This window comes from Vombatus ursinus, unplaced genomic scaffold (genome assembly GCF_900497805.2).
Source record: "Vombatus ursinus unplaced genomic scaffold, bare-nosed wombat genome assembly UNPS02014812.1, whole genome shotgun sequence".
Lineage (NCBI taxonomy): Eukaryota > Metazoa > Chordata > Mammalia > Diprotodontia > Vombatidae > Vombatus > Vombatus ursinus.
The window spans coordinates 72,921,787-72,945,702 of NW_020954590.1; the positions used below are offsets into that span (position 1 = coordinate 72,921,787).

Sequence of the window (23,916 nt, forward strand, 5' to 3'; positions counted from 1 at the left end):
TGTGTGTGTGTGTGTGTGTGTGTGTGTGTGTGTGTGTGTGTGTGTGTAAAATGAAGTCCAAATAAAATTTCAGATGAGAAGATTCACTTTCCAGTACTGTGGCAGACAAACAGCCTGCAGTAACAGTATGTCTTTTAGAAGTCAAACTAAGAAATTCAGCTCATTGAACTTAAGGCTGATCTGATGAGAGATAGCAACCAACGCAAATACTTGGAGGGGGCATAACTCATTTTGTTCCCTTAAATTTTAGTATATTATTAAGGTATGAATTTTGATGATAAAAGTTTAATGTTTAGGAACTCTGTACCACTTTTATTGGACTATAAAGACATTCTCTACTTGCATCCTTGATGCAATTTAAAAAGTGCCTAGAACTCAAAGTAGAAAAGTATATAGAGCAAAACTTTTGTTTGAGTAGAGGAAATTCCAGGTCTCAATTGCTGGTGATCCTACACTTTGGTTGCCATGGCAAACTGAAAAATTTGTAAATCTGCTTTGACCTTATATTTTTTCTGATTCTGCTGTTTTGGGTTTTACTTGAATAGGAGTTGCTGACTTTGGCTAAATAATAAAAATAGCTAGATAACAAAAGCATTTCATTCATCTAGCAATTTTAATCCACTGTTCTTTAAACATTTCATAAATGTGATTGTTTTGTTGTAAGTGCTATTGCCCATTTCCTTAGCCAGGGAAACTGAAATTAAGGAATGATTCTATCTAGAAGCAATGTATCGCCTTTGCTTATCCTCTCACGAGCCATACTAAGTGTCAAGTTTTCCACTTAGAATTAAGGGTCACAAAAAATATTACCAATTATAATAAAAAGTTATTTTCCTTGAGGGCTTATAATGCTAGTCAATCTTGCTTTCCAGATGTTTAGATCATCAAGGGCCTGTTTATATTTCAATATTACATTACCATCTGTTGCTTACAAAAAGAGAGGGCTAACTGGCAAGTTAAACCTTTCAAACATTACTTTGCAGAGTTGCTGAAAAATCCCAGAGGGGGCAGTCAAAAAACAAACAGTCTCCTTTTACTGGAACTAAGCTTAGACTGGGAACCACTAAACTAGGTAACATAAAATTAAAACCTGTTTTGGCAATGAACTAAAAAAATCTGCTCTTTCATTTGCTTGCTAAAGGTCACCATAACATTTTGAAGGTCTCAGTGAAGTATACTTCCCTTGCCTAACATTAAGTTGTTTCACACAATGTCCAATTCCATTGTCATTTTTCCAATCATCGAATATCATGCATTTCTGTGGAGTTTTCTATCCTGTTTAACTCCTAGCTAATAGCATTTTGTCTCTCAATGCCAGCAGCCTATGTCCTGGCTTGATTAAAAAAAGGAGCCCTGAGGAAGCTATATACACTCTGACTACACATTGGGGACCTAGCATAAGAACAACCATATTTCATGGTGTTATGGGCACGGTGTCATGGAACCTGCTTGCTAACTCACCCTTGGTTCCTTTTGAACGAGTATGCAGCCTTTTATCTTCAGCATCTGCATCCATCTGTAACATTAACACAAAATCTTAAATTTACCTCCTTTGTCCCTGACCAAAACTTCCATCCAGTACACAATTGTGTATCAAGATGTAGTAAAAGTTACAATGAAAAACAGAATAGCCATGCTTACAAAATACAGTCTGCCTCTGAAGACATATATGTTTATACATAACATGTATATGTATTTAGAAATGCACACACGTATATGATAAATAGATAACCCATACATACATACATACATACATACATATCTTTAGGATAGTCAGGATTGTCATGTATATGACTTTCTTAACAATCCACAGATTGTGAAAAAATTATTGATCAAATATAGAAATGAGAAAGAACAACTATTAAAGGTCAATTCTACTCTACTGTCCACAAGTGTTTGTTGGTGATTCAGGCACTTCTGTGATAAAGAGCCAGTTATTATTAGAAGCACGGTGGTTCCAATGAACATAGATACCTAGAAAACCATCCTTGAAGGCTTCTCTGTACTTCACCAAATCTTGCATCCTTGATCCTTCTTAGCCCTTTCTGAAACATTCTACTATTTTAAATAAAGAAAAAAAAACTACAACATCAAACATAACCTGAAGAGCAAATGGTATACATTTCCACACAGAATTCTAGTGGAAATTTGGGAGATGATTGTGATAACTATCAAGAATGCTGACTTTTGAATGATGTGAAATAAGACAATGAAAGTTTCTTAAAACTTCTTCATAAGAGATTTTAAAACATGCCCAAGTACAATGCAAATGTGCTACAAATAATTGTTTTTGCATTTGGATTGTGAGAGGATGATATCCATCTTGCTGACTAGTGTCTTCCACCCTCCAAATACACTTCAATATTTTATTAAGTTAAGTCATAGCTATGTTTTAATCAGGTGAAATTCTTAAACACAAGTTAGGTTTTTTTTTCTGTCTGAAAACCAGAAGCAGAAGGTTCACTTTAGTTGCTCCCATCCTTAAAAACTGAGACTAGGCTGTATGCAGTGTGACTGCGATGGTAATGGGAAACGTGTCTCTGTTTTCTGATGCTGAGTTGTGATTGAAGGCACTGACCTGCCATAGACTTATAATAGGGGAGCAGGTGTGGCAATGATGGACTTTAATTTCCTTTAATAAACCTTTTATGTGCCACACTTTTACTGCCATTCTACGCTCTCCAAGGTCCTGCACATAATAGGTTCATTACTTTTGATTACTATAGTCTATTGAGACAAACAACTCCAGAACACACTATATATTTTGTTCAGTTAAACCAATATAGACTATTTATCCATTGTGCATTATTTCACCTGCAACTCTACAGACAAAATTAACAACAGCTCTTATAAGCTAAAACTACTAAAATCACTGGTACTCTTTTGTCATCATTTTATAATAAATACCACACCAATCATAGTGCTGCTTTTTAAATTATGAAACAAAAAGTGTTCACTGCTTTCACTAAACAGCAGTTACTTCAGTCCAAATAACAGGGTTCATTGTGATGAATATTAAAAAAAAATCCAACAAGGGGAGAACAACAATAAAAGCAACATAGGTGATTTTTTTTATCAATTTCCCTCTTTTTTGAAAACCACATAAATTTATGACAGATGTTGAAACAGCCTAGGATTAAAATGGCTAGGCTTACTAAGGATGGTGAGCATTGCATTGTGAAATCATCCTCCTCCCAAGAGTATCTCTGTTGCATATAAAGTGATTCAACTCATGCAAGTCCCCCACCCCCCATGTGCTAAATGAATAACTAGATTAAGAGCGATCTGGACCATGTGAGGGTTAAAATGGCGAAAACCATGAAATATTTTGGAGGAAACTGTTCCCCTGGGTCAAAATCAACACAACATGAGCCTAATACTATATACACAGGTGCTATTAACTCTCCAGAATCACTCTCCGACAAATTCCCCAAAAGGCAAGTGAAGATTAAATCAACGAGTTTCTTTTGCAAAATTGAAGCATAGGGTACAAAGAGGGCTGGAACATACAAATAAAAGTTACATAAATACATTTAAATGTAACCTTCCAGCAGTTTTAAATCTCTTTTTTTTTTAGTTTAGCTATCAAGAAACCAGACAATTCTGTCATCATCCCATGCAGCGACCTCCCCATTAAAGTCAATGGAAGTAATGCATAAATATTCATGGCTTTCCATTTGTATTGTGCACAGAATACTGGTTTCATAATTGTATTTTGGTGAACCATTGTCCTCTAGTTGTAGAATATATTGAAATAAAAATAAAAACTCATTCATGAAATTAAAACCTTTCACATTTAACTGAGGTGGAGTCTACAGAAAAGAGATCAAACTGCCCTGAGTTCACAAAATGTGGTGTATCGATTGGACCTTACCTCTTTCCATCATGCCATAAGAACAAGAAAACTGGTAAATCTAGTTTCCAACCATGGCATACACCTTGGTGATAAATAGAAATGTTCAAAATATGAAGCAAGTGGTACCTTTTGACAATGATGATCTGAGTCAATCTTTTTTTTAGACACAATTAAAAAACCAGCCTCAGGTATCTGAGAAATCAGTAGACAGAAATGGAAATTCCTGAGAATTGTTTGTATTTTTCTCATGGATTTTCCTGCCTTCTCATTGGGTAGATGAAGGATCTCATTTTGGAAAAAAAAATCAAATCTAACACTCTGAGAATAAAACATTTTATAAATGTTCGCTAAAATGGGAATTACTTTTTTACAGTAGGCACATTCACATTACAAACAGCATAACATTGGTGAATGTTTTTCTTGTACATTCTTGCAGACTAGAAAACATATACTCAATTATCACATGCCCCAGAAATCATAAATAAAGTGGCAAAAATATAAAAAGAACATCTTTGCATTTTATTGTTCCCATTTTAAATCCTGAAGATTGACAATATTTTAATAAATTTAGTAAAAAACTGAGTGACTCATTTCTTCATTCAAAATAGTAGCTTGGTTTTTCATAAAGCTCTTCTCCAATATTCTTAAGGCCTTTTGTGCACTTGATGCTCTGGTTTGAAAATATAGCATATGTTATAATAATCAAGATAAAAAAATTAGTCCTTTGTGATTACCAGAGACATAAATTGAATCATTCTAGCTTTGTCAAAGTGTCTTTAGTTGAGTCTATTTTTTCCTGTGGAAATAAAAATTACAAAAAAAATCTTAATTTTTAGGATTTTCTGTCAGAAATTATGGTTTCACTGAAGAGATTGAATTTTAAAATATAAGAATGTAACCTATGGTCCATGTCACTGTAGAAAAGCAGTTTTGGATTCATGTCTATTTGGTTCACGTTGAGGATCTCTCTAAACAAATATCTTTGACTCTTGCCCTGAGCCAAGGTTTTCCCTGAGAACATTAGAATTTGCCTCATGTCCCTTTATGGGCCCTTAGCTCTCAAGCAAGCATGCAGGCCAACAAAACATTAACTACAGGACAGGTTTTATTTAACCTGACAAAAACAGAAAGGACTCTTACATGAACTCATAAAGACTCAAGGAAACTCCCTTTCACCCTTCAGTGGGCCTCTCGCTTCCCCAAGGAGCTATATTTAACCTATTACCAAGACTGTCTCCTCCTTACCCCCAATCCCCACAAAAAGAAAAGAACTTGAAAGTGCCAGGAAGTCCAGCAACCCTCTCTTCTAGTGAGACTGCATAACTTTAGGGGCCTATATAGCCACCTGGACTGTATATAGAATACACTGGGTGAGGTTTCTTGCAAGAGGAAAGAATTCAGGGTTGATGGGTAATCAAGTGATCTCACAGCCCACATGACTCACAATCCTAGGACAGTAGTAAGTCTGGGATATCCCTCCACTTTAAGTCTCCCTATAATGCCAATCAGTCCTTCCACTTCTCTTCTCTGTTTGTTGATGGCTCTTTCTTTTCTGGCAGGCAATCTGTTTATGTGCTGGATGCCATCCAGGTGTCAGTGTATGTCTCTGTTTTAGACTCTCCATTACTCTGTGCATCTGAATTGGCCTGCATCTCCATATTACCCAAGTTCTTTGGAGGGGCTGTATGATGCTCGGTGGCTGTAAAGAAGACTACATTTGTATGTTTACATATTCCCTCTCTCTTTGTCTAACCTCTTCTAAAAGTCAACTCTATTTTAGTGCTCAGATGTGTGAACTAGCCAAGAACTTAAGTAGTCAGTGCTAGAGCAAAGGCCTCATCAGTGAGGCCATGGAGACTTGGGACAGTGGGGATTTATACCATATCTAGACAAGGAAGCTCCAGAAAGAGGACCATTTTACCTCTTCCATGGCAACCTGAACAGAATTGTTACACAATTTTTTAAAAAAAGTAGAGTTCTTGTTTCAGCTGTCTGGCACATTACTACAATAGCATTATTCCAAAACGCGTGTCTCCAAGGAAAAGTGTTAATGCAAGATAGGAAAAAGCATAAGAAAAAAGAAGGAAATAACAAAAATGAAAGAAAAGTAAAAGAAAGGGAGGGAAAGTGTTAAAAAGTAGAGAAGTAAGGATAGAAAAAAAGGTACTGCCACTTACTACTTGTGTGAATTTGGGCAAGTTACTTAAGCTTTATGGGTCTCAGTTTTCTCATTTGTAAAATGATAGATTTGGATACATGCCCTGTAAGGTTTCTTCCTGTACTTTATGATCTAGGAAGGGAAGAAAAGATATGTTTTAAATTCAACAATTATATCATAAACTTGGGAGGAGTAGAGAACCTTAGTAATACATATATATATCTAAAATTTAACTCAATATTCATTAACATTAAAAAAAACTATTAAAATCCTTAAATACATGTGTATATATGGTGAGTTTAAAAAGTGCTTAGATCAGTCAACCAATATTTGTGAATCACTTACTGTGGCCCATGAAGTATACTTAGAGTGAAAAATAATTCGAATAATCAATTTATATACACACATATATTTATATACAAAATTTTAAGCCCAAATTATCTAAGAATTTATATACCTGAGTCTAATGTTGTTTTTCTTTGTGCTTTGGTTTTATTCACTTATCAAAGATGAAGGAAACTGGCTAAGACAATTAGAAAGAGTCCTCCTATTTATCCAATGTTATTTGGTCCTCATTCACTAATGATAATTCACTTACAAAAATAATTGTCATTCATGTGAGAAAACTTAGACTCTTCATTTGTGTTTTAATCATTAAATACTTGCTTTTTATTATTCACTACAAATTGCTGAGATGAAGTTATTATTGAAGTATTCACTATTATGCCAAGAAATTCTTTAAAATTAAATATATGTGTACATACATATGTATGCATATATACACACAATATGGATATATGCTTATCTCCATATGTGTAAGGTACTCTGTTAGGCCTTGGGGACATAAAGTTATAAAGGAATTCCTGTCCTGAAGGAGATTATTTTCTAGATAATATATATACATATACTTGCATAATAATCTTTTATAGTTACATGATTTTGAGAGGCACTTTGTGAAAGTCATATATCTTTATTTATAATCTATCTATAATTAGCCCAAATCCTACCTGGTGAATGTGTGTATATTCATTTTATAAATTCTTTGCCTATATGCATATATTATGTGTGATTAACCTAAATTCTATCTAGTAAATGTATACATATATAGAATAATATTCACTTAAAATTCTTCACATATATTTAACTTGAATAACTATCTTTTAAAAAAAAGTGATGAAAAGTTACCTGAGTAATACCTTCAGTGACAATATGGTTTTGTATCATTTCATACCATTCTTTGTGGGCTATTATTTTCAATCATGGAGAACTCATGGTAAGCATAAGAATAATGTCTGTTATCACTGAATAAAAAGGATCCTATGCGTTCCTCTCCATGAGGAGCCCTTTTGTCCTTGGTACATATTTTGTTTTTTAACGCCAACATTTTGCAAAAATGACAAAGAGAAACACAGAAAGTTGGAAAAGGCTAAAGCCCAGAAAATGAAACAGCCAGGTGATGCCAATACCTTGGCATTAAGTTTGGCTACATTGAAGAACAAAGCATCCACTACTGACTTGCCTTGTTTTTGATGATTCGGGTATGGTTTTATTTAAGCATTGGTTTTGGATGTGAAAAAAATACATTTGCCTCTCACACAGGGAGGAGAGCATGAATATAGGTTTTGATTCTGAGTTATAAATAATGGAGAAAATATAGATTTGGAATATTGCAACAATAAATGATGAGAATTTTTTCAGGGATATTGTAATTAAATGTATATTTTTTTCTATTTTCACCCTGTTGATTGTTCTTTTCCTGCCTTTTTTTCTGTGTTCACTAATAGCTCCAGAAGAATAGTAACATTTTAGCAAGGTGGTGATGGAAGATGGTATTGAGGGTGGAGAGAGAAGTTCGTAAGCTTTCTGTCTTCTAGGCTTCCTACCAAAAGCAGCATTTTAAAATCACTATTTATGAAGACATTTATAGCCTTCTGAACTTTGATTATTACTTTATGGTTCACTGTCTTTGATTTCAACTTTCTCTTATTTATTCTGTTCCTTGTAGCACTGTCCTTGATACTTCACCAGAAAGTTGAAAGCCCTGAATGTGATTACCCTAAATAAATGCTACCTCTACTTCCTTATCTACTTCCTCTATCTACTTCCTCTCCAACACAAACACTAAATCTAAAGGAAAAAGTACATTCTATTTGAAATCTCATAAATATAATCCGTCTCTGATAGAAGTGTTCCTGAGGATCAAGTGCTACATATGCTTATAACGAGTAAGGTGTTTTTCAGAGGGGATTTACTACAGAGTCACTTGAAAATGTATTTGCAGTGAAAGAAACCTTAGTACAGAGGCAAGCCTGGGTAGCTTTGTAATGAGGATGATTTATTGTGAGTCTCATTCCTGATCTGAGTTGTCGCTGCTGTTGTATACCTCATCCATGCAACTTTGCACAACTGGCAGGGCTGAATATAGACTAAAGCCATATGTTTATGTCCTTTTGCCAAACGACTACAGCAAATAGTTCCATTATTCCCTTAGGTAACTAACATGTGCCAAGGATTTCTATTAGTCTGCTTTACCAAGGCATTAGAGGGCAGAGTCATTGCATTATGAAACTAAGGAGCAACTGGCAGCTTTTCGCTATAAGAATTCACCAATTTCTATATCTTTACATATATTTTTCCACTGTATAAAAAGCAACTCAATGTAAGCAACTATTTAAAGTGCTCCTTTTTATTTCTTAAAGACATTTTCTGAGCTATGCCTATTATAAAATATACTTAGAATTAAAAAAATACATTCTAACAAATGTAGAAGTACTTAATAATAAATTTTTAAAGAAAACTTGCTTCTCAGTCTTTTGTAAACTGTCCATGGTATTAATCAGCAGGATTATAGTCATAATCCTTTGTTTTTTAACCCCAAAATCAGCATATTCCATATCAGTATTTGACAAAACTAATTTTGTCAAACTCATTGATTAAAACTCAAATAACAATACTATTTTGATGAAGACTTAAGGGCAAACAAACATTTGTGAAAAAACAGTATGAATCAACACTTAGAAGCATAGATCCAGGGAATGCATGTGTTTAATATTTTAAAATGCATATTCATTTGATTGTGCCATTAACAACTATCAAATTTCTAAATTCAACACAGCAAAATATTTCTCACAAAGCAAGTCAAAAGAGAAAGTAGCATCATAGACAAAATATTTTCTAGAAAAGTTTTGATTAAGCTTGATTTCTGTAAGTGAGATCCATTTTCTAATTAAAAAAAAAATTCTCCCTCACCTTTTTCTGTTCACAAGTGCAATGGTATGCCAATTTTGAATGTGTCGGTCCTTCAGAGTGACTAAGATTGCTAGTCTGTGTTAGTGAGAAATCCTGATATGCATTCTCTTAAGATAAAAAAAAAGAAAAAAGAAAATATATCTATCAATTTATGTCAGGTAAAGCAAGTAAAAGTGAAACAACACTAATAAATACTGGTGAACTAGCTCAATGATAGTCTTACTTCCAGAGTTACTGATACAGGCTATATAGAATAAAAGTTTTAGTGTTTCGGATGCCACCTAATCATCATAATATAAAACAAATCTATGCCTTCCTTTTCTGTAGAGACATATTATTTCTGTCTTTTGGGGAACAAATTCTGTAATAGGAAGGATAAAAGGGACTCTTTTCCCTTTAACTTCTTAACTTAAGAACTGCAAAGTTTTGACTAGGATCCAGATGTACCCAATAGTAAAATAAAGCACAAATCAGATATTTCAGTATGCTTCCAGCTCTGTCTTCAGTTTTAATAATAAAGGTACTGAATTTTTTAAACCAATACTTGAATGTGCTCTCTAAAGAAATAATTTAGCTTTTGTTTACTTTGCATTCAGTCATAATACATCTAACATATCGCTTCTATTTTTGCCCCAGGGATTGAGAATGGAATCAGCTTTCAGTCCATTTGGCACTTGAGAGAAAACTCTGAAATTCAGTGTCTTGCACTCACCATTCTGGAAAGGGATCTTTTTACCCACATAGCATGTGCATTACACATCCTTCTTATTAAAGTGAGACTAGGGGAATAGCATTTTCAAGGGACTTAGGGGGTGAGATGGTTTAAGACATTTTCAAGTATCTGTGATGACATTTTGTGTGTACATCAACTTACTGTACTGACTGGACACTTTTTTTTCTGTGCCATTTATAAAACATCACTCTCAAAACTCATTTTTAGCCATTCTGCTTCCTTGGAGAAAAGGAGAGTATGTAACTCTATCAAGTGGGAGAACATATTATTGATTTCGAGGTAAGGATGAAAAAGTAGCCTCAAAACTTGGAAATTCTCAGCTCATGTTTCATTGCTACTGGAAAAGAAATATGTTTCCCCGAGAAATGTCTTTTTCTGAATATTCTCCTTCACCCTCAGTTCTAGAAAAGAGTTTTGAAGCTTTCCACCTGCTTATTCCTCTTTGTTTGCTACACACTAATCTAAAACAAAAGATCCTGGAAAAATAGTCACACTGGTGAATAAAGCTCTTTTCTAAATTCTGAAAGTAATGGCTTTTTGTCTAATACCCTATCGTGTTATGTATTTATTAGCAATACATTTTCCATTTATTTTCTCAAAGATTGCCAATAAAGAATGGAATCACATAAGGGAGTAGCTGTAAACCCTCTGAGTTCCCTAATGTCAAACTCATTAGCATCCGAATAAGCACACAGCAGCACATCATGTGCACAATTGCAATTTTTTACTACTTTTAATAGCGTTTCTCAAAGGGCTCATTTTCAACTTTCTTCAGTGGTTAGTTGGTTCTCAGGGGAAAAGTAGCTTCCTGACGCTCACAGCTTCCACTCAACAACCAGGCCGTTTGCCGTCAGATGCTTCAGCCCTCTGCCCTAACCCCATCTGCTGTCTCTCTCGTCCCCTGGGATTGAGAGTTAAGACAGCACAGCTGAGATCCACTTGGAAGAGTGCAAAAAGGGCAGAGTCAAAATATAACTTCTAGAAATCTGCTTTTCCATAAGTGTTCATGAAGAGTCTTGGTAAAATACAGGTGAAGGGAATGCATATGTTTCAGAGAACTCTGTCATCTGAAAGATGTGTGTGTGTGTTTTACCTCAAATACACAAATGCTATTGGGGATTCAGATATGGATAGTAGTGACATTGCAGCACCTATTTGTTGTGCTATTACACCAAGGTTGTGCATTTTTAGATCATTCTATAATAATTATAACACTTTGAGAATTAATTTAATTTTGAAGTACTTTGTACCACTTATAAGCATCTTAAAATGTCCTTAGAAGGTAATTACCATTGCAATTACCTAAGGCTAGGTAATTGGACAAGTCCATAAAGAGTTAGTGAGAAAACTAGGTCTATGCCTTTCCTACCTAGATGGACAAACAGGTCTGTATTTGAGCTAGCAACGACTAGCTCAGGTCTCTTATGCAGTTCAAAGCAAGTGATAACTCAAAAGTCTATATAACCTAACAGGTTACACTTCTTAAATGTACTCTGTATGTATTAAATGACATTTACAAGGGAAACAGACTCATTACTAAACCCTATGTTTGCCTGTTTTACAACTTGCTAGTAATGAGGCCTTGCTGCCTCTACAGCTGGTTCATGGGTGAATGGCAGTCACTCCTGAAAAAGATGTGGTTGTTCTTAAAATCTGTGACACAATGGAATGCATCTGTCATGTTGTAAAAAGAGTCTGTCAAATTATATTGTGTCATGCCGAGCGACACACCCTAATGTAATGTGATATATGTGCCAAATGTATCACCAAACTGTGACTGCGGTTTAAACGAAGGCATCTCATGTGATACATTTCAAACGACTTCTGTTGTAAGCAGGTTTTGTATTATAAGCATTCAAACCAAACTCAAAGTGGAGAATTTTGCAGACAAAGCAAATTACTTTCATAGCTAATGTTTACAATGCAATTGTAGGTTGGGGATATAGGTGGGGATAAGAGGGGCAGCATGGTATATTCAAATCCTGGCTCTTATACTTACTACCTGTGTGACTTTGGACAAGGTCCTTAACCTCTTTGATCCTTAGGGCCTCATCAATAAAATGATTAAATGGACTCTAAGATTCCTTCTAGTTCTTCATCTATGACCCATGTCCTTCATTTGCATTGGCTGAATGACCTTTAAAGTCTCTTTCAACTCTATTGATCATATGATTTCTGCAGGCATATATGCCAATACATTCAGGCTTCCCTGGTTCAGGCAGGGTGAGAATGATGAATGAAGTAATTGCTGAAGTTCCAGAACTTTGAATAAGCCTCCAAAAGTTCATTTTTCCTAATATTGTATGATTATTTGGTATCCATATCCCTTGGGGTCATGTTCTTTTAGGAGTTGTAAAATCATTCTAATTATAAATCTTATATGTATATCAAGTCTATATCACCAAAGAAATTATTTGTGTAAATTAAATAATTTGCTTAATTCATTTCTCTTCATCAGTCAGGGATTGTTATAAAAATAGATTGTGAGCAAAAGGAATGCATTTTGGCCATTTATTTTATGTTTTCCATCTACAGAATAACATGACCAGATCATCATTTAGACAGACCTTTCTCATTGGCTTTGGAAAACTAATCATCCAAGTTCGAGCCCATTCAGGTTTTGCTTAAGTTGGTCAGTTGATTGAATAAACCCATTTGATTCCTTTAACTGTCTAGACTTGATCTGATCCTAAAATTTTCCATTTGTTACAGATTGCTCCACTAAAATTGTCTCTAATGAAATCTCCTTCACTGACTCCTACAATCACTACACAATGAGATAGATGACTGATTTCCTTGTCACAACAGAAGTTTCTTTATTTCAAATATGATGGTTAAAACTTATCAGAGAATATATTTATGTACAATGGTTACTTTCAAAATGTCTTTTCTCCTTTTATTACTTTACATTAATTTGAACCAGTTAGCTCATTTGAGACCAAGCTTTGGGTGACATTCAGTCCCAGGAAAAGTGTTTCATGTATCAAGACAATCCCTCATCACTGAACTTGTTAGCTATCTTGTTGATCATGGGGGACTGGGTGACAATGTGTGATTGGTTTAGCAAATCACTGTGAGGAACAGTTATTGCAAATGTGCAACCTGATGGTGGGACAATGGCATAATTTACTTTTATGGGAAGTCCATTTCATATTTAAAAAATTTCCTTCCTTCCCTCCCTTTCTCCCTTTCTTCTTTCCTTCCTCTTCCCTTCCTATCTCCCTCCCTTTATCCCTCCCTCCTTTCTTCCCTCACTATCTTCCTCCCACCCTGACTCTTGGTCTTCCTTCCTTCCTTCCTTTCTTCCTTCCTTTCTCTCTCCTTCCCTCCTCTCTTTTTCCTTTCTCCCCTTTCTTCTTCCCTTCCTTCCTCCTTCCCTTCCTCTTTCCCCTCCTTTCCTTCCTCCCTCCCTCCCTCCCTCCCTTCCTTCCTTCCTTCCTTCCTTCCTTCCTTCCTTCCTTCCTTCCTTCCTTCCTTCCTTCCTTCCTTCCTTCATTTTCTCCTTTCTATTTTCCTGAGTTATTGAGTGTAATTGAAAGAGTACTAACAAAATGAGTTTCCATTAGGTACACTTTGTGATTTTTCAAAGGAGAACAAAAATAATATTTGTCAACAAATGCCCAAATTCACCATGTCCATGCTTAATCAGTGGGCCACCTTTTCCTGCTGCAACTCTATGTAATATTTCTAGGAATTTTGAGTACAAAAGAAGCAACAGAAAAGCAAAGTAATGCTCTCCTCCTGGAGCTTATATTGTTTGATTTGCGGACCACTGAGGTCACACGTATAACAAAATAACTTCAGTTTTCCATTGTGATGGATATGGAGTAATTGTGCCTGTGCTAGTAGGCATCATAATATCAGTATTTGTCCTCATACCTATAAAAACACAACACTGGCCTTCTCCCCTTAAACTCTGAAGCAATTCTAATAACATGTGCAGGATCATATTTCTCCTAGCAGAAGGGTTTAACTTTCACCTGATTTAAGCAACAAAATATCCCTCAAAGATGCCTAAGGCCTTTCTGTAATTAACATAACTGCATTTAGATGCTATTCATGACTGATAATTCCAACACCTTGTGCAAAAAAAAAAAAAAAGGTTGCATGCTGTAAACATTATAAACATATTCAAATAAGCTTAACACAATCTGCCATGCTTATTTCTGCCTAGATCATGGACCAGCGAAATGGTTAATGCAAATGGATTTATAATTTGCTTTGGGGGGCCAGTTTCTTCTCCTTATTTATTAGCCCAGCTGATGGGGCAGATTTGATGAGGCACTTCTGGAATAATTGAGTCATCACACAAAGAAGGCTGCTAGCATTCAGAGTGGTTTTATCAGCAGCAAGCAGGCCTGATTACTGACAATTACACTCTGATCCGGTGATGGAGGAGAAAGAGCCAACGAGTGGGAAATGTCCGTGTTTCTATCCAGGAATAATTTCTACATTCATTTTACATGCTAAGTGTTTCCTATCTCTGCATAATAAACTGTAAACAGGAATAGATGGCACAATGTCCCTTAATATTTCCTGGTAATGAAGACACAAATGTACAGTGAGTGCTGATAAATATAGATGAAACATAAGCTATTCTCCCAGTCTGTATTGTTACCTTTAAAACAAATGCATTTTTGTGGTAAAAGCATAATCATAGCTAATGCAAAAAAATGACAGAAGATTGAAGCTGTCCTTGTAACTACATAGAAACTTTGTAAAAGTCCTGTTAATCACTGAGGCTTTAAAGGCTCACAAGCTGAAGGTGATATCCTGGAAAGTACATCATTTGGTTTCTCAACAGTCAACTGTGTAAGAACTCGTTTGGTTAGACACAGCAAAGGAGAGCAGCAACACTGACCTCCATTAACACTTCAGTGAGAACACATCTCAATGCTAAACTGGAAAACAATGAAGCTGGCACTAGAAGACATCTTCACTATGATAGATTCCCATTTCCCTCCCATCAGGCCTTTAAAATGAGAATGTTTATAATGAATAATAAAGTTAGACCCAAGATTGCATGAGTTCTTATGTGTAGCAATCTGTTATTGCCTTTAGTGTGCTATTTTTTTTAAACAACTTAGATATGACATGGTTTATTAACAAAATGCTACAAGCAGACTCTATCTCATCTATGTATTGTTTTAAGCCAGTTTCCTCTCAGACTCAGAATATGGTGGAAATGTCCAAAGAAAAGGAAGACACCACATTATTGTTCTTCTTAACATGTTGCTATAGATCTCATTTCTAAAAATGTTAACATTCTGTTCTATCAAGAATTTTTCTCTTTTAAAGTCAATCAAGTATGAAACTTTATATAATAAACCTGCCTAGGTTTGTTTGCTTAATATTTCCTCTGTTAAGCTCCTTCCTGGCTTCCAAAGAAATAAAAGTTGTCCTCTGTTCTGTGGTAACTATGGAAACTCTGTTTCATTAAACTAACCACTAACTTCAAGGCTTGTATTGCAATTAAATGTGCTATTTCGAGTAAAACTATACCAAATGGCCTTACTATGTCAAAACATTTTTAAGAAAAGTTCAAAGAGCACTTGTTTTTTTTTTTTTAAAACTAAATTGTTTTTCACTTCAAATGGAATTTTCTTTTTACGCTCATACTTCTTTGATGTATTGAAGGAAGAGCATTTGCTTGGTATCTTTGGATGGTCTTCATTTTCTTCTACCTGTATAAGCCTATTCTTCTAGGTGTGTAAGCCTAACGAAAGGACATATATACATATAACTTATTTCTATATAAGAGATATATGTAGATATAATTTTATATCTACATATACATATATAACATATGAATATATGTGTTTGGTATTATTTTATGGGCAATAAGTTTCCTTTTCATAGGACATATTAGCCATGAAAATAAAGGAATCGTGGGCCATAATCAGTAGGATATTGGGAAATTTAAGTGACTTTTTGAGCATGATATGAAATTTTCCACTATTTAAAAAAAAGATGAGGAGAAACTCAACTGCCAAAGCAAAACCACATTGTGTTCCTGGCAGATCTGTCTTGGGTTCTTCTGGCCCATTTAGCAACCAACCAACTAACTAACTAACTAATTAACTAATTAACTAGCACTTTCTTTCTGTCTCTCTCTCTCTCTTTGTCTCTCTCTCTCCTTTTTATTCTTTATTTTTATAGTTTTAGAAAGAAAATGTATATTATTATAAAGGTTCTGAGAATTATCACTAAAATTAATAAATGACCAACAAAATTAATTGAAAGTATACAAAAAACAAACAAAAAGTAGCTAGTCTTGGTTAGATAGTGACCAAAATAATACTTTTCAATTGTCCACATGACCAAGAAATCCAAATAAGGGTCCCTAGATGATTTAAAAAGAATACCTAAATAAAATATGCCTTGCATACAGTTGATAACATAACAAAGTATTTGTTGGATTGATTTGCAATTGAAGTCCATAATATTTAACATGTCCTGACAGCAAGACAATTCAAACATCATCCAACAATTATTTCCAAAGGATTACTTTTGTATATTTTATATTTACTAATCTCTGTACCTGTTGTTTTCCCCCAAGGAAAATATAAGCTCCTTGAGTTATGGTACATAGTCATGATTTACATACTTGTTGAATGTAAGTGATTTGGTAGAAACACCTTCCATAATTATTCTTTTTTTTGATGGTATTAATAAAATGACAGATTTAGTTTATGTTCTAGATAAAGCTTACCTAGATTTTAGCAAATCTTTGGACAAAATTTCTCATTCTATTCTTGCTGACAAAATGTAGAGATGAAAGCCAGGTAATAATACAGTTAAATGGAATCAGCACTGGTTGATTAACTATGCCCAAAGAATATTTAATAAATGATCTATTGGAAGAAAGTCTCCAATGGAATGCCTTAGGGATTTATATATTGGCCTTGAACTGTTGAACATTTTACTAATAACTTGGAGAAAGGCATAGATGGCATAGTTATTACATTGGTGGATGACACAAAGCTCATATGAGCAGCTAATTCTCAGGAAAAGACTCAAGATTCAGAAATTGAGGGAAAAAAACACAATCAGTAAGTGTTAGTAGAAAAGTACATGCCTTTAGGGGAAAAAAAGAATAATTATGGGGAAGGGGGTAGGGTTAGATATTTTTCCCTTTCATCTGATCCTCCAATTCCTAAAAAATTATCTTTGATATTAATGTCTTTGATATGATGTTTGACTAAGACCTAGACCTACCTCAACTTAAAAATCAGAGATGTAGATTTAGTTCAGATTCTAACATATTCACTCCTTCCCTCTCCCCCATAATTTCCTTCTTAAATGTAAAGAAAGGTAAAAGCTTATAATTAAAGTTTTAATATCTGAAGGAGTTAAAGCCAAAAGTAATATGTGTCTCCCCCCCACCCATCCCGAGCTCTGATTTCATCAGTAACAGGAATTACTGGTAAGGAATTTCCCTTTATCAATACAGATTGCACACTTCTTTGTAGTTTTCAAGATTAACTTGGGGGCACAAAGAACTGACTGACTTGTCCAAAGTCGCTCAACTACTACATGTCAGAGACAGATTTGAACCCAAATATTCCTAACTCCATAGCCAGCTCTTTATTCACTCTGCCATGCTATCTCTCTATAAAAATCTAATGTCTACTTTTTTCAACTTATTCCAGAAAAGAATCTATGACATGTATGTATCGATATATGTAGTTTAATTGTGAGTAATATTTTTTAGTGATTTGAGGCTCATTTTAAATATTTATAACTTGTTAGAATGGATTTCCTAGGTACTTTGCACCTTCCTTTTAATATTAAAGAAAGTAACATGACTGTTTCCCCAAATGATCACTTCTCCAATGGCCATTCTCTGGAACGTAGAATAGCATATATTATCAGTAAAGGACAAGAAGTGCATTTGTAGGTTACAGTTGGTAAAATAATGTAGCATAATCTAAGATACTGGATTTAGATTGGATGATTTTCCCTCAGCAAGAATATTTTCTGTCATTTCTCTGTGTTTCCCCCATTCACTTGGTCAGTTTAAATATAGATCAATAATAGTTCAAGTATAAAAGACATTGCATTTTTAAAGTTTTTATGTGGAAAACTATGATTCAAATTTGTATGTGAAGGAGACCAAAAGAAGTAAAATATCTTTGAACTAATCATAGGCTATCTTAGTTCTCTATCAAAAGACATTTTGTTTCCCAAAGTTGTATTAAAAGTATCTATGAAAATATTGCTTAATCCTGAATTCTTAAAAAAAAAACAACTTTTTATTTCCACTCCATAAGATAGACAGTCGACTTTACTACAGGAATCAATTTTTGGGGTATTAAAATATATCTGCAGTTCTTCATCTCCCTCCTCACCCCCTTCTCTCTCTCCTTTCTCCTCTCTCCTATTCTCATCCAATTGTTGTAAGTTTTCTTTTTTTAAGTCATTAATGTTGTTTTGGCAAGATGCCTTTATTTAACAGGTCAAAGATATTGGGTTCAAATACATTGCCATGAACATTATCTTAATGATCCTACAGTACCAATAAGACCTTGGTCAGATAACACTAATATTAATCATAAAACCTTCACATTTCTAAGAAAGGAGGGTGGTTGGGAATTATACCCATAGTTAGGACATTTTTTTTTCCTTTTAAACAGACTTTACTTACCTTCCCTAAAATATAGGAGATTTGAACTTTTAAGTCTGAATTGCTGTGGATGAGAAACATCGCCAAAGCAAAAAGGGAAAGAAAAGAAAAGAAAAAAAGTTAATCAAATATTGATGATCCACAACTTAATTTTCTGTTCATGAAAAATACATGATTAGTACACAGTTCTTTCAAGGAATTTACACAATGGAGAATAGCATTGAGTTTGGGGAAGGTCATATAATCAGGTCTAATATATAATAAAGAGCCCTCCCATAGCAAGGAAAACAGGTGTGTACTGTTATTCAAATATGTCTTTTAGATTGAAGTTTCTTTGTACTGCAAGTATATTTGAGAACCTTTTTTTGTGAACACACCTGAGAGTGAAAGTGAATTATCTATGACTTTTTTTTTTTAAAGATTCAGTGGTTTAACACTAATTTCTAATCAGATCCTACAGAAAGGAACAGCTCGCATGGCAGCTGTACTTTTCCCAGGGTTAATTACCTTTCACTGCTCTCTACTAATGAGTCAGCTGTTCCTGTCATCACACAGTTACACTGTGTTCATCTGTAGCTCGAGCTGTGGACAAACATAGTAGCTACAGCCCTGTTTACATACTGGTGAAAAAAAAAACTTTAAAATTCCTTTCATTTCCACATGGAAGAATATTTTCTGAGTATGCAGAACTGGGTATGCCAGTTCTTCTAAGGACAAGGGAATCCCCCCAAATGCCTGAAAATCCCCTGACCTCAAACTTTATTTTAATCGAATTCGTAGTCTTGAGTGTGACCCTATTAGGAATGATCAAAAGTTTGCAGATTTCACTGCTGGTGAAATAATTTCCACAAACTATTGCATTAGAGAATCAAATTTGAAGTTGGAAATGTTGGAAATAAAACATACAAAACTAGATTCTAACTATATATGTAAAGTGAATTGAAGAGTTTGATTTAGCCAGAAATATTTTCACCCAAATATTCAGAGAGTATTTTATGTTGAGAGTAGTTTGAGAGTATGTTGAGAGCATTTTAGGGGGACTTAAATTTTCTTTGATTTTTTTAATGATTTGGATTTCACTATGCATACCAATGAGCCTTTGACTTCAAATCTGAAACTCTAGATCAAAATTAATATATATCTTTACCTCCTTTTCTCATTCAGGAAACAAGGTCCAAGTTATATACCCTTGCCAGTTTTATCTTTGAGGCCTAAGGAGTTTGAAGGTACCTACTCTAATCACCTTCAACTTGCTTCTGAGAAAATTAGTGATGATCAAATTGACACCTTTGTCCCTTTATTAGTTGGGAGGAATTATCTTTAGATAATATAAGATACTCAGGTCCCCAAAGGCTGCAGTCATACAGACCTGGGAAAAGGAGCTGGAATTGAACATTCAAGAGCAGTTTGAAGCTATTTGTTTGCTCTTCTACTGTTAGTGATTCTTTCATAAAGCTCTCTGTTAAAAGAGGACTGAGAGGTGACTGGTCTGGCCTGTAACTGAAGTATGCTCTGAGCATTCTCTATATATCTTACTGGACTTTGTCCATTTCTCAGAAAAAAAGCCATTTATTCCAGGAAAGCAATAGCAATCACCTGCTGCTTCATTACATACACTATTATTTGATATGAATACACAAAATGCAAAACTGAGTCCTTACAAAAAATTTAAACTTTCTGAAAATAAAAAACAAAGAGGATGAATTAATTAAACATACATTATAAAGAGCAAGCAAACGTCAAGCAAGAAAGATTTTCTGGAACCTCAAACATGATAGCAGCTGCAGCAAACCACTGAGTTCCTTTAGAAAGGGTCCTTTACTATGTCATTTTCATTGCACAGTAAAATATACAAGGTTCTTATCTGTTGTTGCTCTCTTTGGGAACAGATTACATGAATGATTTTGGGGAAAGATGATGTCTTTAAAAACTAAAAATAGTCTGAGAGCACATTGTGTGAGGAACAGCATGGTATAATGTAAAGGTGTGAAACACAGGACTCATGGGGGTCACAACACTTCTGAGTGTGGCCTTAACCATATTAAAATGGAATTAGGAATATTTAACAAAATAAATACAAATTCAATAAGACATAGTTAATATTACATTTTAAAATTAAGTCGATGTGTGGCCTACAGGCATCTTTATATATGGTTTAGTGTCCCCCCCCCCTTTTTATTTGAATTTGACACCTCTGACGTAATGGTTAGAGTTCTCACTCCAATTAAGAAAGACTTGGGTTCAAATGTTCAAATCCCATCTCTACCATTTTCTGGCTGTGTGATCCTGGGCAAGTCTTTTGACCTCTCTCAGCTTCAGTTTCTGCAGCTCTAACATGGTGATAATAACAGCATATACCTCAAAGGATTGTTGTCAGGATCAACTGAGATAATGTGTGTAAAGCACTTTCCAAACCTTAAAGCACTACATGAATGCAAGCTCTTATTATTACTTTATAAATTCTTGAAGACTTTTGGATGAGATTTTTTTTTAATAAGAAAAAGGGGCATGTGACTGGTTAGCAATAGCATGGCCACAGAAACAGATATCCGCCATAAGCTATTTTAGAAAGAGATGGAAACTGAATGATACCTCAACATGTTGAATTAGCAACAACCTCCTCACTCTTCATGAGTTTCTCACTGGGCATATTGGGTGCTTTTGCAAATCATATGCATTTCTCAGACTGACAGTCCAAGAAAGTGTAACTAGGTACACTGAAGCAATAATTTACCAGGGGGACACCCCAAAGGAGTACTGGGAGAATCTGGTTCAATATGGGAAAAGGTAAGTACAGTTATCTGAGAGGACAATGGTAATTAAAAATGAAATAAGACTTGATGCCTGCCTTCAGAGCTTCTTTTCTTACATGTACATAGAACTATAATATACCCAAAGTGCAGGAGAGAACTGTAAGCAAAGGGCTATGTGAGGTTTCAGACATAGATCTGAAAGGCAACTTAGGTCCATTAGGGATCACCCATTCCAACCCTCTCATTCTACAGATAAGGATATTGATAACAAAGATGTTAAGCGACTTGTTCAATAATGGAGCTTGGATTCCAACCCAGTTCCTCCTATCTCCAAATCCAGTGCTCTTTCCATAAAATCATACTGCCTTCATTTGAGGGAGAAAACTACCAGAAGGAACTGGAAAGATGATACATTCCTCCACCTCACACATATCCTCTTCCACTTGGAAATCTTCAGAAGTCAGTTGCCCACTTCTCTGATATACTACAGTGAGGATTCCTTTCATGTATTCATTGGATAAGATGCCCGGTGAGGTCCCATGAAGCTTTCAGAATCTGAGATTCTGGAATTCTCCTTCATGGTGGAGATGAAGGACAGGAAAACAAGATACAATTATAATTTTAAGACTTCAGGGTAAATGATGATGGTGGGTGCCCTGTACACAACTGGAAACAAGGCCTGCAGAAAACTGGACATCAATAATAGCATGATCTAAACAGGGGTAAATTAGGAGGATTGAATATAGAAGTGACCTAAAACTTATTATACTTTATTCGCCTTCCCGTGGTCTATATTCTAGCCAAATTGGTTCACCACCTATGAAACATATCAACATTCTATCTTCCATCTCTGGGTCTCTCCTTGTTGCCTGGAATGCCCTCCCTCCTTACTACTGATTCTTAGAATCCACAGCTCTTTTTAAAGCTCAGCTCAAGTACTACTTCCCATATAAGGACTTTTTAAAATTCTCCTCAACAACTATTCCACCATTAAATACACACACACACACACACACACACACACACACACGTACACACACATATATACACATATACATATATACATATGTATATGTGTATATTATTGCCCCAAATAGAATTAAGCCCCTTAAGACAAGGGCCTCTTTTGTTTTTATATTCCCAAAGCCTAGGACAGTGCCTGATACAGGTTAGATGGGTACTTTCAGTGGTATAGAGAATTCCTGCCAATACAGATCAGCACCTTTGCTGCAACTTACAGTATTATAAATTGTTTGGGGGAACAGAGGATTTAAATGACTTGCCCAAAGTTACATAGCTGGAATGTATCTGAGGCAGAATTTGAACCCAGCTTCTCTTGGCAAGGATGCCGACTCTATACCCACTAAACCATATTGCCTTTCACCTGAAACAGAGTAGAAACTTAATAAACACTTGTCGATTGAGTGATTTAATGAATGAATGAAATGAGGTCAAACTTTCATAATGGAAGTCATATATTGTTCATTTGCATATGTAACCACCATGAGATTTTCATTAGCAAATATAAAAATAAAATTAAAAAAGCTGTATCACCTTTGAGTGTTCTTGAACAATTTTGAGAAATGATGTCATTTCTAAGTAACTTGAAACTATACCCTTGTAACTAACCCTTTCAAATGTGTCATATCACAGATAAGGAATGAATATATGTATGTATGTATGTATGCATGCATGTATGTATGTATATATATGTATGTATGTATGTGCGTGTGTATATATATAGTGTGTGTGTGTGTATGTACACACATACATACATACATATATATATATATATATATATGTAGGTTGCTTGGGCCAGCATTGGAAATAACTGGAGGTGGGAGTTACCACCATATTTTGTAGGGAACATGTCTATTTTTTTATCTTACGTAGTAGTGGGGGAGCTACTCACCATGCTATTACAAATATTTTGTTGTACAATGCAAAAATAACAAACAAGTTATTCAAAATAGTGGTAGAAGAAGACATCACATTCCTTTTCCCCAAACCTTCCCTTCTTCCTAAGCGCCATGTTATTTTTGAGGGCATTCTTGTCACCTAGTCACTCCACCCTCAGAATCATCCTCTATTTTCCCCTTTCCCTCCCCCACAGCCTCACAGCTAATTGTTTTCCAAGTCCTGTCAATTCTACTTCCACAATGTCTCTCACATTCATTCCTCTTCTCTCTCCTCACATGTCTTATACCCTTGGTGAGGCCTTGTTCATCTCACACCTGCAGTAGCCTCCTTACTGGTCTCTTTGCCTCTGGTCTCTCCCATGCAACACAGGTCTGACAATGTCCTTCCCCTATTCAGGAAGCTTCAGGAGTTCCCTCTTGACTCTGGGATAAGATACAAATTCTTCTGACATTTAAAGGCCAGAGTGTCCCCAACATACTGTTTCAGACTTACTATGCTTTATTCCCCCTTTTTAATTCTATGTTCTAGCCAAATTGGCCTATTTATTGCTTTCTGTACATGTGATTCTCTCTCACACCTCTGTGCCTTGACACAACTGTCTCCCATGTCTGGAATGAACGC

At 35.1% G+C, this 23,916-nt stretch overlaps 1 protein-coding gene across 1 annotated transcript in view; it reads right to left on the bottom strand.

The window, feature by feature from the left end:
- The window catches only part of LOC114054129 (suppression of tumorigenicity 18 protein-like), a 351,033-nt gene that overhangs the window by 130,116 nt on the left and 197,001 nt on the right, over window positions 1-23,916 (bottom strand). The window contains exons 3-4 of the mRNA XM_027877273.1: window positions 9,264-9,370; window positions 1,462-1,516 (exon numbers count right to left, since the gene is read on the bottom strand). Of these exons, the coding sequence (XP_027733074.1) occupies window positions 1,462-1,516; window positions 9,264-9,370 (162 nt within the window). The remainder of the gene's footprint in view (window positions 1-1,461; window positions 1,517-9,263; window positions 9,371-23,916) is intronic.